At 41.2% G+C, this 16,900-nt stretch overlaps 1 protein-coding gene across 1 annotated transcript in view; it reads right to left on the minus strand.

Moving 5' to 3' along the window:
* Positions 1 to 16,900, minus strand: part of WDR11 (WD repeat domain 11) — a 103,593-nt gene that overhangs the window by 30,397 nt on the left and 56,296 nt on the right. Inside the window, exons 11-13 of the mRNA XM_059730071.1 lie at positions 16,324 to 16,408; positions 8,095 to 8,201; positions 1,632 to 1,707 (exon numbers count right to left, since the gene is read on the minus strand). Of these exons, the coding sequence (XP_059586054.1) occupies positions 1,632 to 1,707; positions 8,095 to 8,201; positions 16,324 to 16,408 (268 nt within the window). The remainder of the gene's footprint in view (positions 1 to 1,631; positions 1,708 to 8,094; positions 8,202 to 16,323; positions 16,409 to 16,900) is intronic.

Raw genomic sequence — 16,900 nt, forward strand, 5'->3', positions numbered from 1 at the left:
GGGACGTAAAAGAAAAAAAAATTGGCCCTTTCTCTTAAATGGCTTTCACGTTATTTTTACTTTGCCTATGCCAACTGCTGAACATTTATGAAAAGGTAAGAACAAGCTTTCATTAGTCAACGTGTGAAAAAAGACTATTTCATCCCTAACCAAAACCCTCTGGCTGCATCCAGATGAGGAGGGCCATGCACTTGCAGTGGCACAAACAGCAGCAGTGCAAACCTGTACAGCTACTTTGTGCCGGCACACATGCCCCTGCACGTGCCTTTTGTTGTGGGCTGTGCCCAGCTCATCCTGGCCAGACTCCATGTGCCAAGGGGGGGCCTTGGCTGGGGTACAGCACATGAAGATGGGGGAACAGGCAGCCTTGATCTCTGTGTACTGCAGAGCCTCTTTGCTGAGGCCCCAGGCAGCCGCAGAGCAAATTAGCAGCTCCACACACGGTTTAACATGAAATACGTGCAGTTTGTGGTGCCACAGAGATTTGTGACACCATAAACTGCACATGCTAGCACATGTGGACACACCCTCTGATTTTATATTAAAGCTAAGATCATATAAAGAGGATCTTGAAATCCCTGGAGAACCCCAAACTTGGCAAACACTCATTTTCCATTGACTCAAGCCTTAAAAATGGCAACTTATCTCCATATCACTATTAGAATAATAACCACCACCTAGGCTGAGTACAGACATTTGAGAGATTAAATCAGGTTCAAAATGGCTGCCTGATTTAAACTTAGCTTGTCTCAGTGCCAATCTTACACTTACGGACCTGGTCTCAGTGACTGGCAATCAGCCTAAACCTGTAACTGAACAGAAGGTCCAGGCACACAAACCAGTCTAAAAACTGAAGAACCCAGTTTAAGATAAACCTGGATCTATGTAGTATCAGGCTCATTTGATTTAAGTCAAACTGGTGCAAGGAACTTCTGCCGCTTGTCGTGCACAGGAAAACCCAGCCACAGGCCGCAGTCCCGGGGCTGCTCTTTTCAGTCCCCCCCTTCCCTAGCACTGGTCTATTTTTTGCCCACTCCCCCAGCTAGTGCTCTTGACCCCCATCCCTCAAGCCATTCTGGATGCGTTTATCAGCATTCGCCACTGCCAGGGCTGAGCAAGCAAGTCCTGGTGAGGGGAGGAGGAAGAGGAATGGGGGTGTAGGTTTGCTGGGGTGGGGGATCCCACCCCACCCCTTGCAGGTCATGCCCACCCTCCTGCCCTCGACTTGTGGGTCATGCCTACCCCTTATCCCCTGGTAGAGCCCTGATTCCCTCAAGCCTGCTGGACACCCAACCAACCATCTAACCACCTCCTGCATCTTGACTTACCTGGTATCAAGTAGCCATTTTGAATTGATTTAACTTCCCCCTAATGCCCGCTAACATCTACACTTACCCCTACTGTCTCAAAAATCTAACCTGACTCTAAAATGTGTCCTACTAGTCCTTGTTGGCTCATATAAAAAGCTCACTGCCACAAAGCTGGTATTCTAACACAGTAGTATCTCCCTTGAAGCACTTGCAAATACTTTTACGCTCAGTTCTTCTGGAGAGTCTTTTCTTAGAGCTGGTTTACTTCTATTGTTTTACAGAGCTCTTCAAAAATTCAATATACTGTACGAGCTTACTTACTTCAAATGAGACACCTTTATCATTTCAATGGCTGGCTCATCATTGCCTCGTTCCCCACGGAATGCAATGCTCCTGCCTAGAAAAGAAAAGTTTATATGGGTAGAAAAAAAAAAAAATCCCATGGAAATAAAGCCACTGTATAATTGAACCGCCACTTCCCCCACTACTCTATCTGAGTAACGGTTCAGTTTTCATTCGCCTTCTGGGCACTAAAACAATGCAGTTTCCACTGCCTGACATAATATGGTCCAATAGTCTCATTTTCAGAGCTGAGCTACTGAAATTGATACATGATTGTCATTACCAAAATACAGACAGGTAGAATTAGGAGAGTTATCAGAAATTGGGCTCAAAGACAATAATATTTTAGATATAGCTTCCTCCTCCTCAAGGAGGAAATCTTGAATGAATGGATTTCAGTTTTTTGTTAAGAGAAACGTATTCTGCCCCAGCATCTTATTTTTTTTATTGGATAGAGCAATCACCCAAAAATGACTTGTTAACAACTCCTTTGCTGAGCGTAGTCATTGACTAAATCATTGATGGCTTTTGAAATGTAAGATTGGTCAGTGCTAGACAGCAATACTGAAACTCACTGTCCTATCTCACTGATGAACAACAATCTGGGTTTTCCATTCACCACAGAAAAACGTGGATTTTCCCCTTTTAAGGAGAAAAGCGCGGGAAATGGCAGGTTTCCCTTTGCAGGCTGGCACTCATATATATAAAAATCATGCAACAACACAAATGTTGGGGGTTTTAATCAGAGAATTTTGGATTATTCATCAGAGAATTTGCATTTTAAACAGAGAAAACCAGGATCCCTGCTGATGATGAAGAATATCTTGCATTCAAAAGCTTGTTTAACTTTACCCCAACCATGCAGTTGGTGCAAAAAAAAAAGACATCATCCACAATGATCCTTGCCCTATCTCACAAAAACATTGCCATGCCTTTACAACTGTCATTTAGTATCAAAAACTTTAAAAAACGGTTTAAATAAAAATAATACAAGTTACTCTGGAGTAGCCAAATGCCTCAAACTTTGAAGCTTCCTTAGCCTGACGAAGGGTTTTTGAACCCGAAAGCTTGCTTAATAACTATTCTCCAACCATTTGGGTTGGTCTAATAAAAATTATCAAATTCACCCAAGGAACCTTGTCTGCCTATGTCCTTACACCAACACGGCTACAACCCAAACCCCTCAAACTTTGAGAGGTATTCCAACAAATTAAGTAAAAAAATTCTTCTTCAGTTGCTTTCCCTGTGGCTGCAAGCTTCCAGCATAGCCAAGTAACCCATCATGGACCAGGCATATAAACTTTTCAGTGCTAATCAGGCAGACCTTTGGCAGAAGTGCTGCTATGCTGAAAATTAAACTCGTTTTTTTCTTAACTGAGCAACATCTTTAGATTTTTTTTTTCTCCACATTCAATATTTATGTCCAAGAAGTATATAACAGATCCTTCACCAAACATTTGTGACTGGATGTAACCTGGCTACACTTTCTTTCATAGTGCTAGCAGTTTGACTTTGAAACCAAGTTCAAGCCAGCTATTCTACCAAGTTGCTAAAAGAGGCAAGAGGGAAGGGTAACTAATTGTTAACATTTGCTAAAATACTAGGTAACTGGGCTGCTATGGAAATGTTGGGTCTCTTATTTCTTGATTTTATAAATGTCAATGTCATCATTTAGGTTTCTAAAGAATGTCGTTTAAGAGAATCTAAACGTACATCTTATTTTAAAATGACACAAATGTATGTTTATGATTTTTACCTCCTTTCTATTCTTTTATTTTGCAAGGAAACTAAAAGGCAAGATCAAGTTTAAAAAGCTTTTTTGTGCAATACCTTAGAAGTAGTTATGAAAAATGAAAATTTAAACATTTTTATCTTTAAAAAAGTCACTCTATGCTATACATTGGCATTTTACAAGATGTGGGTTCTTCAAGTTGAAATGACAAGGTTTAGCTTTTTACAGCCAAAACAACATGGTTACTGAAGTATTGTGTTTCCTGTACTGTGCAACCATTGAAGTCAAAATATAAGAATGGTCTTTCAGATACCTTAATTCCCACGAGTTCAAAAGGAGGAGCCAGAAACGTGGCCATGACCAAAAACTTAATAAAGTTTATTAACTAGTTGATTAAAATATGTCATATATATATCAGATTAAAACAAGACAACATGATAACTTCTGTTCTGTATAATGCATCTATGACTTTTGTTCATTTTTAACAATGCTTTTTTAAAAACTGATACATTTCTGAAATACATTATCAGTTGATAATTTAGCATCATATGTATGCTGCAAACTTGGTTTGCAGAAATCTAAAACTCTTGGTTCAGAAATGATACCTTTTATTAAACTAACTAGAAAATTGCAAAAAAAAAAAAAAAAAAAAAAATCTCTTTTTCTGCAAGCTTTGGGCCTCAAACATCCTTCATCAGACTCTGGGAAAATTAAAGATGGTAAAAAGTCCCCACAGTTAGGAAATAAACGTCCATGAGAGTGTCTCTCTGAGTTGTTCTAAGTAGCCAACACAGCTACCAAGTACATCCCTGAAACATGGAAGATGCCGAATTGTAGCCACTTTGGGGTTTTAAACTTCACTGGAGAACAAGAGAGATTTCTAAACCTCCCTGCTTGCCATCTGACACCTCCAGGGAAGGAATCTTACCTGATCTACACAACAAAGAGTAACTCAAAACAACTCACAGGACACTCTCATGGACCCAGAGGGACAGATTTTTCATCTCCAGCTCCCTCTGCAAAAATGAAGTTCATTTAATACTTATGGGGACTTTTTACCATCTTTAATTTTCCCAGAGCCTGATGAAGGGCATTTGAGCCCAAAAACTTGCAGAAAAAGAGATTTTTTAAAATTTCCTAGTTGGTCTAATAAAAGGTATCATTTCTGAACCAAGAGTTGTAAATTTTTGCATTCCTTTTTGTCTCAGACCAACATGGCTACCAAATACATCCCACAAACCTTATTTTAACTTTACAATGCAGCTACCCCTCAGAACCTTGACATTCTGGGGTGTCACTTCTTGTTTCTAAAAAACTTTGATATCAAAAGCATTCAATTTTTATGAAGAATGAACTGGTTTTTAAAGCAAACTCCTGCAAACCTATAATGTGATCTGAAAATTTAGTTATATGCTGGAAACAAGGTAAAAGGTTCTGCAGACCAAATTCTGCTCAGCGGCTTAGGTCTAGGCTAGAAAAAAATATCTATTGTTAACAATATACATCATCAAATGTTTCAACTGAATGTAGCATATATATATAATTGCTTCACCGAATCATGACAAATTACGTTCAATAGAATTTCTGAAATTTGCTACGAAGGTATACTTGGAGACTGTCATATCAATGGCAATCTGAACTTCTCCTGAGCAGTCTTTTATATTGGTCTTTATATGAGGTTAAGAAGTGTCATAGTGGCCCCTGGCAGACGTTACACTTTCATACATGATTAACCGGTCAATCATGTCTTAAGTAGTAACCCGGCTACATGTTTATTAAATTAACAGTGCAATAAAACAGGGAATGAATCATTATCATTACACAAAATGAGTGTAATAACTTCATGGCTGGTTCCCATCATGCTAACATTTGAACATATGGCCAAGCTGATCAGCTGATCTGTGTTCCCCACGTGGCAGCCTTTGCTCCAATGCCCTCCAGAGGCAGGGTGTCACATTAATCAGCTGATGAGAGTGCTCAGCCTCAAAAGTGCATCAGAGCCCTCTGCTTCAGTGTGCCTCTAATGCTGGCAAGCGTTAGTCACATGATCAGGACTCCCAGCCTCAGAAGCGCATTGGAGTCTCAGCTCTGGTGTGCCTCCAGGGCTGAGAGCATCAGTCAGCTGATGAGCGCACACAGCCTTCAGGCTGCACCAGAGCCAAGGGCCCCAATGTGCTCCTCTGGCTGGGAGCCCCCCATCACCTGACTGGCACTCTGAGCTGGGGGCACTCAACAGGGTATGACTGGGATCTGATCAACAATCTTACAATCATGCCTCCTGCCATGCATGCATAGCATGGCAAGAGGTGTGATCGTTGGGATTGTGAATCAGACTCCATCACGCCTTTAACTGAAAATCTGCCAGGGGCCACTGGGTCAGACCAATGGTCCATCTAGCTTAGTATCCTGTCTCTGATGCTGGCAGGAGTGGATGCTATAGAGCGAGAGCACTGAATTGGGTATATCTCTAGTGATCTGTCCCTTGTTCATTACCCTTCTTGGTATCCACCATCATTACTTTAGAGATACCGAAAGAAACCACTCCAACTTTAATAGCTAAATAGCTTAAAAATGCATGCTACCCAAAAAAACATCAGCTTGGACACCTTGCAGTGGATGAAACCCTTTCCTTGACCGCTACATTGACTGCTTCAGGGAAAGAATGGACAATGAAATAATCAGCAACACACGCCACCACAACAACCTCTCTCTACCACAGAAAAAGGCCATAGAATCTCTAAGATCTAACCACCAAATAGTAATAAAACCAGCGGATAAAGGAGGAGCCATAGTCATCCTAAACCGTGAGGATTACATAAAGGAAGCCAACAGACAGCTCTCTGACACCACCTACTACAAAGAACTACAAGAAAATCCTACTCCCCTTTTCACCAAAAAAACCTCAACAATACCATCAAATCATTTCCATCAAGGCTACAAGAAAAACTACAGACCTTGATCCCCCCGCTACCTAACCCGGGGACTTTTTACATGCTCCCTAAAATCCACAAACAAGGGAACCCTGGCAGACCTATCATATCCAACCAAGGGACCCCAACTGAGGAAATATCAGGTTTCATTGAATCAATCCTAAAACCGCTTGTCACCCACAGAGCAACTTTTGTACAAGACACTACAGACTTTCTACGGAAACTTAAAAACATTTGGACTGAAAACCTACAATCTCTGATGGAGTTCCATCAAAAATTCAACAATCACCATCCCTCCATTCAACTTTCTCTAGAATACTCCAGCACCAACATCTCCTTTTTAGACACAATGATCGGTATCCAGAAGGGTAAAATACAGACCACAGTATACAAGAAACCCACAGACCAACATACATATCTGCACAGAACCAGCAATCACCCTAAACACACCAAAAAGCTGTGATATACAGCCAAGCCCTCAGATACCACCACATCTGTACTGAAGAGAACACCTGGGATCACCACCTCACCAATCTTAAAAAGGCTTTCACCCAACAAGGACACTCATCCAGAGAGAGAGATCGCACGTTTGAAAGAGCCACCTGGATACCACGTGAAGAACTGCTGCAGTACAGAAGAAAACCCCCCACAAATCGTACACCACTGGTTATGATGCATCACCCCTCCCTTGAACCTGTACAGAAAATCCTCAAAAAATTGCAACCCATATTAGAAAGAGACCCTATTCTTAAAAAGATTTTCCCAGAACCACCCATCCTAGCCTTCAAACAAGCACCGAACCTCGCCAACCTCATCACCAGAAGCAAACTTCCGCAAGCCCAGAACACACCAAAAGGATCCAGACCGTGCCATGACAAGAAATGCAAAACCTGCCAACACATCTCCACCACCCCACAACAGAGCCATCAGCATCCCAGGATCTTACAGCTGCATCTCCAGAAATGTCATACATCTCATCCAATGCACCAAATGCCCTGATGGAAAATACGTAGGAGACCAGACAACAACTGCGCACCAGAACGAACGCACACCAGAAATCTATCGAAGACAGAAACACCCAATTACCGGTGGGGGCACATTTCTCACAGGAGGGCCACTCTCTCTCCAATCTCTCAGTCCTGATCCTCAAGGGAAACTTACACAACACTTCCCAGAGACGAGCCTATGAGCTCCATTTCATCAACCTGCTGGATACTAGAGGATCATGGACTAAACATAGACATTGGATTTTTGACACATTATAATCTGCCTGGCAACCGACTCCCCAGCCCAGCCGCTGGCTTCTTTACTTTTCATCCCATCCAGGAAGAGCACACACCAACTGCTGAAACTTCCTTAGCCTGACGAAGGGTTTTTGAACTCGAAAGCTTGCTTAATAACTATTCTCCAACTATTTGGGTTGGTCTAATAGAAGATATCAAATTCACCCAAGGAACCTTGTCTGCTGCTAAAATGGTATTCACTCTGCTACAGTCCAATGGCAATTATCTAGTTTAGATTAAATGAGAGTGATTTGTGCAAACTTGTTCCTTTTAGTATGTTTTCACAGATCTGACTGGGACTTAAAATCTCACACAAAGGAAGATGGAATCTGCTCAGTTCCTCCTGGTTATATTAACCTTGAAAACAAGATGTAGGAGTAATACACATTTTTATTTGGCACTAAAGGCAACAAAATACAAACTGGAAACACCCCAGCAGATCTGTCATAATACTTTTCAGAACTGAATTATATACAGGTTTTCCAAGAAATACGAACCTGTTGGGAGATCAACCAGCTGCAGCTCATTCCGTACTAACCCCAAATTGTTGGGTGCTGATGTAGCAAAGGAGAGGAAACCAGTCAAGCTGACCCATTCAATGGCTCTATGAGAGTAGAGAACATGGAGCACATTAGTTGCTTTTTTATGGTATTTGGGTGCACAGGAGACTAACTAGATTAACGACAACTCCACAGCTTATTATACTATGTGAAACAAATATAAAGCTAATTTTCTTTATTTAAAAATGCAAAGCTAAATATACATACACCACACACAGAAATATGTATGAGAAAAATGTAAAAATGAAGATATCAAATGACTGTTAAAAATCTCTTTGCAGATTGAATTTATATATTTTGTGACAAGCTAGGTGCTTGTTGGGACAAGTGGAACTTTTAACTTAGAAACAGTGGGGATTTTTTTGCCAAAAATCTCAAGCATGAACATAAAGTAAATGAGCCTGAGGATGTAGTAGTGGGCCATGAATGCCGCTGTCACAGAGGACAGAGGTCTGCTCACAACTTCTCCTGTCCAGTAAAGCATCAAAATGCCTACAGGAGCCAGCATACATTTGTATGGTTTTAAACAGCACTAAAACATTATCTCCAATTTCAGTTTACCTCATGATTTTTTCACCCCCGAATACTTAGAATATTTTAGGGGATGTCCCAGGATGGACAAAAGATGGACCTGGAGACCTGACAGAACTTTGCCATTACCAGATTCTACTATTTTATCATTCTAAATGTAATATTTTTCCAGGCTGCTCTCTCTTACACAGACACCGCAGGAAAATTTTCTAGACTTTCAGTCACTGGTTCTCACATAAATGTAAGTCAGGTATATTGCCTTGCCTTCTGATACCAGGTAGCCATCTGTCAACATTAACAACTACCTACAGGAGGGGTAGCCAACCTGCCTCCTGGGTGCCCCAAGTGGCACAGGCAGCCTTCCTATCTGACACACAGCAGACTGGGGAGACCACAGGCGGTAGGGCTGTGCGAAGCTTCGGTTGCCGATTCGATTCGGAGGAGATTTGGCCTGATTCGGAGGCTGAATCTCCGAATCCGGATTGAATCAGGAGACCCATTAATCTCTCCAAATCGAATTTGGATAGATACAATGATTTGGACATAGACATAGCTTTATATGTTTTTTCTACATACCTCAAGGTACCAGGCGCGGCTCGTGAATGCTGAAATGGTGGGGCGGATGGAGCGTCCCATGGGAGCATGGGTGGGGTCCCTAACACGCTCAGTGGTGGACCCAAAAATGGACCAGAAGTACTTCTGGTCCACTTCTGGGTCTGCCGCAGGGTGTGCGGGGGTCCCCGTCTGTCCCCCAGGTTGGAAACTGATGCTTCCTGGGTCTGGGGTGGCACCCAGGGTCCCACTGTGGTCAATCGCCAAGCCAAGGAGGTGCCGGGGGGGGGGGGGAGGCAATGCACTTCCCAGCGGACCTGGAAGTGGACTGGAAGCACTTCTGGTCCAGTTCCAGGTCTGCCACTGAGCTTGCATGGGTCCCCCCTCCCCCCGCTCCTGTGGGATGGTCCATCCACCCCACCATCTCAGCGTTCATGAGCCACACCTGGTATGAAGAAAAAACAAGGTATGTAGAAAAAACATATAAAGCTGTGCCTGTGTCTGAATTGCTGATTCTCCAAATCAGAATCAAAATCAGGACAGTGATCTGAATCAGCGAATTGAATTACTGTCCCCCAAATCGGGCCGAATCCAAATCGAATGCTGCCCACTATGCACACCCCTAATAGGCAGTACAGCGCAGATACAGCAGAGAGCAGAAAGCTGGGCATCACATCAGGCAGGAAGCAAAGGGCAGGAAACAGAAAGCTGAGCAGCAGATCACAGAAGGGAAAGGGATTGCAGTGGCACTCAGGGAGGGTGTGGGGCTACTTTGTGGCATGCCTGTGAAACAAGTTGGCTCCCAATGATCTACAGAATCCTACATTAACAGAAATTACTTTCAATTATGAATGTCTGCACTGCTGCATCAGTCTAATTGTCTATTACTGACATAGGCATAAGTTAAATATGGAAGAAACTAACGATTCATGGCATTAATGAAACAACTGTTTCCACTGTAACACAGGAAATTGTAATTTTTTATGTTGGAGTATTTCCATCCCACAAAACTTTGCTTTAAAACTACCACCCACTTATCTCAAATAATTAAGAGTTACATTAAGCTGGTTTTATAAACTACATCTATTCTTTAAAAATATAAGGCTTCTGACTTTTTAACACATGGCAATTTGTAACTGCCACTTTAATAGGTAAAGCCTATAGCTCTGATTTTCTGGGAGATGAAGATTTTGATTACAGAGTAATAAATCCTTATAGATTTCATGCCAGTACATGGATGACAAGTGGAAATGTTAGTCAGAAAAAGATACCTGTAACTTTACAGCACATTTGCTGAGAGCAGTTAATGAAATTAACTGGGGCAAAAAAAAGAGTAAAAAATAAGAAAGAAGAGTTCAAAGTAAAATCATCACGTCTTAAAAAAACCTAAATGATAAAGACTCACTCTTAACAAACTGGTTATAGTTCAAATGGATTTTATTTATATTTATTGAAAAAACTTGGTTTGTACAATGTAGATCTTATACTGTGAGAGGAGTCCACAGGAAAGGCTAAAAAAAAAATAAGTTGAAATGATGCTGAACTTGGCATGTCATGGATAACACCGGGTTGAATTACATCACCTACACAAAAAGGTTTTGACAATTATTGTCAACAATAGCTTTATTTTCTAAACAAAACCTCTGACTTTTTTCCAAGGGTTTAAACCAGGACTGTCCACCTTGCAGGTAGCCAGGGGCTGCATGCCATACATGGCACAGACCCAGAGCCAGCCTGCCATGTGGATGCCTTCCCCCCAGCTCCCCTCTACCACATGAACTGCTGAGTGCCCCCCCAACCTCTTTTAGCCACGTGCTGTGTAGGCTGTCCAGAACTGCACCCCCCACCGGCCCTTGCTGTGCAAACAGCTTGGTTGCACCTTCATCTCCTAGTAGTCCCACCAAGTGCAGGCAGTCTGGCATTCACCATGCAGCTGGGGCAGGGAAGGCTGTTCTGCACGCAACCAGGAGAGTGCAGCACTGACATTGGCAATGGGGAGTACGCTGGGAAGACCAGCTCCTCTCTCCCCCCTCTCCCAGCCCCATGTGCAGCAACCCACACCTCCTGGTTGCCCAGGAGCAGTTGGGCTACCTGTGTAGCACATTTAGCAGAGGGGGTGCTGGGCACCTGGTTCCCTCCCTGTCCCAGCTGCAGGTGCAGCTCTGTAGCACAGACAGCCCTTTGTCCCCACCTTGAGCATGGCATGGACAGCCCAGCTCCCCCCTTTCAACTGCACAGGTTACCACCTCCCACCCCCACCAGCTCAGGCAGTTAGCTCTCCCATGCAGTGTACAGCACCCCCAGGACACTTCAGGCCCCCCCCCCCGGCTTCTGTGGCACGAGCAAATGTGGAGGGGGAATGGCAGCTGGGTGGGAGCCTGCAAGCTGCGTTCTAACCCTTTGGTTAGCCTGGGGGCTGCAAGTTGGACAGCCCTGGTTTAGTCACTGTAGGGTAGGGAGCAACTGGTCCCCAGTAAGTTTGTGTCAGGAAGTAAATTAAAGCATTCTGTCAACATTACTTAAATGGTGAATGTAATTTAAGAACTATTTTAAGGATGTATGAGTTAGAAGGTAGCATTATTCAGCATAACAAAGTGGTACTGCTCCAACTCAAATGTGTTATTGACTATATAATACATCCCTTGACTCCTACTTTCTTAAATTCACACATGCAAAAGTGACTGCTACACAATGGTACTCGATAGCTATTACATAATAAGCTATTTCATGCCATTCAGAGCATTCCTACCCAACAGAAAATTAGCAGTTCAAATGACTACAAAAAGCTCAGCAGGACATTTACAGAAATCTCAAGATAAGTTGCTGAAATCATTCAGATGTTCAAAAAGAAATGCCTAATTTTCATAACTGGGACTGAATTTCCCTTTCTGGGGTAAAACACCAGAGGAAAATCTAGTTGGGTTTCACTAGCATTAGAAACCATGGAAGAACACAGTACATTTCTGTATGTCTTTGCTTACCATTAGTCTTGCAATAAAACTTAAGAGACAAAGTACAACACTACCCTCAAGAAACCCTTATTTCTCAAGCAAAGCTGGCCATCACTATGCATGCTACTTGAACAAACTGATAGGAACTGCTGTCCAGGTTGTCCAATCCAAAATTTAAAAACTTAGTATGCTAATGTGTCGAATTTTCCTAGACACTTGAAAGACTAATAATTAGTTTTTTTCCTACACCTTGCTGTAAAAGGTTTCAACAGGCTGGATGTTTTCACATTTTCTTACTATGGAATGCTCAATTAACAAAATGCTCAGAAAATGGTTTCCACATAACAAGTAACAGTTTCCAGCTCAGAAAAATTTCTGCTTATTGTTAATTTTTTTTTTTTAAGTTCCTTGCTACACTGCAGGGAGCACTAATTATGTGCAGATAATGGTGATGGGTGTGTGTGCATGTGTCACATAAGATCCTAAGTAGTTAGGTTTGCATTTAAATTTATGTACATACTTAAAATGTATAACAGAAAGTATTGCGGAAGACAGCATAGTTGAAATATCAGATATAATTTCAGTAGCTTTAGAAACACTCTTCAGCAAGTACCATGGCTCACTCAGGCCATAAAGACTGTTTTATACTAAGATCCTCAAAGAATTTCCTCTTGCCATTTGCTGGGAAACTGAAGCTGTAACTATCCTCCTGGCAAACTTATGTAAAACTCTCGTAGGCATGACTGCAACTGAAACAGCACTGCTGGATCTGACCTCAAGTCCTACCATCATTTTGTAAATCTGTAAATGAGGTATTTTGCCTGCAAAGATCCATATGACTGCTTTTGCCAGGTCCCCATATACCTGAAGTATGTCATATTGTAAAAAAGTTTCTGTAGGAGACAATTAAATCGATAACATGTTCGAAATGTACATGATGGCTTTTCTTGTAGTAACTATTAGGGCTGTGCGAAGCTTCGGTCCCTGATTTGATTTGGTGGGCGAATCTCTTAATCCGAATCGAATCAGGAAACCCTTTAATCTCTCTGAATCAAAACAGAACCCTCCAAATTGATTCAGAGAGATTTGGAAAGATTCGGTGATTCAGACAGACACAGCTTTAAATGTTTTTTCTACATACCTCTAGGTACCAGGCGGCTCATGAACGCCGTAATTCTGGGGTGGATGGAGCCTCCCACAGGAGTGTGCAGGGCCCCCCCCCTCGCACTTCCCCAGCTCGGTGACTGGTATCTCCTGGGTCTGGGGGGGCACCCAGGGTCCCCCTGCGGCCCATCATTGAGCTGGTGAGGTGCGGGGGGGTGGACCCGAAAGTGGACCAAAAGTACTTCCAGTCCACTTCCGGGTTTACCACCAAGCACGCGGGGGGCCCCCCATGCTCCTGTGGGATGCTCCATCCGCTCCACCATCACAGAGTTCATGAGCCATATTTCAGAGATGAGTAAGACTTTCCACTGAAAGGAAAATTTGCTGTATTTCAGGTGGCTTTAATAAGTTAGCATTAATATCCTATGTTACATAATCATTCTGTTGAATTGTTAGACTTCTACAGAAATTGCTTCCAAGGTTACTAGAACTGGATTGAGAAACTAAGTCTTTTAAAGCTCTGCTGACATAATGGATCATACCAATCTCCATGAAGCAAAATTTATGGTAATTTAAGTTCCATTCCAAATTCAGACTAAGCAAAGAGCAAAACTGACAAAAAAATCACTATTATCAAGTTTCTAAAAAGATGTAAGAGCATTGCAGAATTAAAGCCCATGTTTGAAATAATCTTAAATCTGCAAAAATGAAAAATACACAATGATTAACGTAGAAGAAAAATGGAAACAGTGTACGAGTCTCTTCTCATCCTTCTCCAGAACTTCTCCTAAAATCTAGTTGAGGTTTCTTCCTATTAAAAATTTTCCATTTTGTCTTTTTTTTTTTTTTTTTTTATATAAATAAGGTGAATGAAATGTTTAGGAGATGTAATGTTAATGATACCTGTATGTCTGCTGGATGAGTATAGAACAGTGGTGCTCAAGGTTTTCACTCTATGGCCCAGATGAGTGACCTGGGGCCAGTCCATAAATCAGACTGGGCCTTAGGTCTTGGCACTGCCCCCTTCTGCCTCTTGCATACTGGGCTTGTATCTTGGGGGCCCAGGACCACCCCAGTCCCTACCCACATGCACCAGGATTGGGTCCCAGGGGTCCAGGACTGCTCTTTCCTGGCCACCTATAACCAGGATTGGGTCCCGGGATCTAGCACTGCTCCCCCATCCAGACTTGCATGCTAGGTTGGGACACCACATTCAGTGTGCAGGTCTCGGGGCTCCCCATGGGTCTGAAATATGACAACTGGGTCCCTATCTGTCCCGCAGGCTGGGGGTTGAGCATCCCTTGTTTAGAATACAAGTTCTTTCCAATTACTTTCAATCTGCTGGTGACACTTTTAAGAGTATTTTTTAATTTCATATCCTACTGAAGGTCACTTAAATAAGTAGAGTTAATATTCAAGTGCTAATATAAAATGGATAAACTGAAAAATATTTTTAATATATTTACTGTACAAAAGCACCTAGCATTAAGAAAACCTCAGCTCTGTTATCAATTATTAATGAAGAAAAAGATTAAAATAGCTTTCCTGAAAGTTATGCTTTCAAAGGGCATATAAAATTATATAATGCATTAGTACAGCTTTAATGAAATAAGCCACTTTACACCTTTTTTATTTTTTAAAACCCCATCTGTGTTATGTTAGTAATGGTTTTTAATTTTAAATGCTGTACTCATATTAATGAAATATAAAAAATAAACCAGGATTCAGTATTCTCCTGAGATACATAAGAGAATATAAAATGAGAATAATCTTGAAAGTACTTAGTAGCACTAAATAAAGGTAAAATTAAAGATTAGGACAGAGAAAGGATATACTATCCCTGAAAAGCCTACAAGGACATTTATATTGTAAAACCAAAGCAGGATTCATGTAAGCAGTTCTCTTGAATCATTTTTCTTACATTTTTGAACAATGAACAGAGGGATCTCAGAACTCTTCTAAATATATATTAGTTTTTATTTTTATATATACACACATACATACACACACACACACACACACACACACAAATGTAAAAATATATATCTTCATTATAAAAATAATATTTAATTCCCTTTACTACTTGAATGGACCCTGGAATTGGTTGACTATCAAAAAACAAGATAAGACATTACTCTTCTTCATATGACTATATTTATTATCTCTCACATATGCATGAAGACAGACAGACTCAACCAGCTTTGTGGACCCTGTAATGTGTTTGGACACATGAACATGTTACCCTAAAGTTAATGAAGACATAGATTTACCACCTGTCAGATATTCTGCAGTAACTGCCCACATCCACGCTCTTATGACAGTAAATGAAGGCTGACTCACACTCCCTTGAAGGGACAAGCGAGGGGAATAAATTACAAAGTAGCACATGTAGGCTATTATCACAGGGTAGTAATAACATTCTATAAATCCTTGTCCTCATTTACCTCACAGCAACTTGTTTGGGTGCCCTTGCCCTATTATCCTTATTTAAAAAAAACTAAATACTACATAATGTATTTAGTTCTAAATCTCAATCAAAATACAACGGCTTATAAAATTTCAACAGAAAATGATTTATCACCAGCAGTCTCAGCCTCATATAAATAGTAATTAAAAAAAACCTTAACAAACAACATTATTATTTCCAAGGGGGGGGAAAAAACCCATGAGTCATAATAGCTATATAAACAAGACACTGTAATAAAGTTTCTCGTGTTAAAAAGAATTCTCTGTGCTACAATGTTCTAGAGAAAATGCAAACAGCTAATGTTCATCCTAGATCAACAGGCACATTAGTTACCAATTCAAATATTTATAGTTCACTGCAATTTCCAGTCTAATTTTCACAATGAGTTACTGCTTTGCGCAGCAGAGATACGATTTGCTAGAGCAGACTGCTCAATAGGGTAATTTTCTTGCGTGTCATTAATGATGAAACAAAATGCCTATATTGCTTGCAGAACATTAAATACTTTAATTCTCATCTCCCAAAAGGATTAGTAAGAATTAAAGAGAAAAAAAATCTTACTTGACTTCGCAGGAATGAATGCTTAACTCCTTGTGTAGCAGTCCACTGGTAAGATTATACACCAAGACGGAGCCATTGCTTGTCCCTGTAAAAAGTGACTTATATTTTATAAAACAATGCAAAGCAACTATTATACCTAGATGGAAACATATACAGCTCCTTTTATTTGTCTGCACCAATTAAAAACATATTTATTTCACACTACAAGGGTGAGGTGGGCACTCAGTATCTAGGCATAAGAAGTCTAAACTCTCTCTCAAAGGCTACAGATCCCAAAGTCAGTTTCCGCTAAGAAATGCTCACATACCTGCCGTTAAGGGTACCAACTTTTGGAATCTGGTGAAGATCTGGATGGTATGAGTTTGGGGTGTTTTCATTAGCCAGACACCATAATACAGAAGTGTCCTTGTGTTAATATTTGTTCCAAGAGTTGAAAAACAGTTAAAATGCACTTACAGAAATTTAGGGTAAAGCCTAATACAGGCATAAAAATGTAGGATAATACAGAAGATGTCCTTGTGTTTCTCACGCAGGTAGAATTGAATTAGTGCAGTAGATGCAAGTATAAATTGGTTTC

This window comes from Alligator mississippiensis, chromosome 6, assembly GCF_030867095.1.
Source record: "Alligator mississippiensis isolate rAllMis1 chromosome 6, rAllMis1, whole genome shotgun sequence".
Classification (NCBI taxonomy): Eukaryota; Metazoa; Chordata; order Crocodylia; family Alligatoridae; genus Alligator; species Alligator mississippiensis.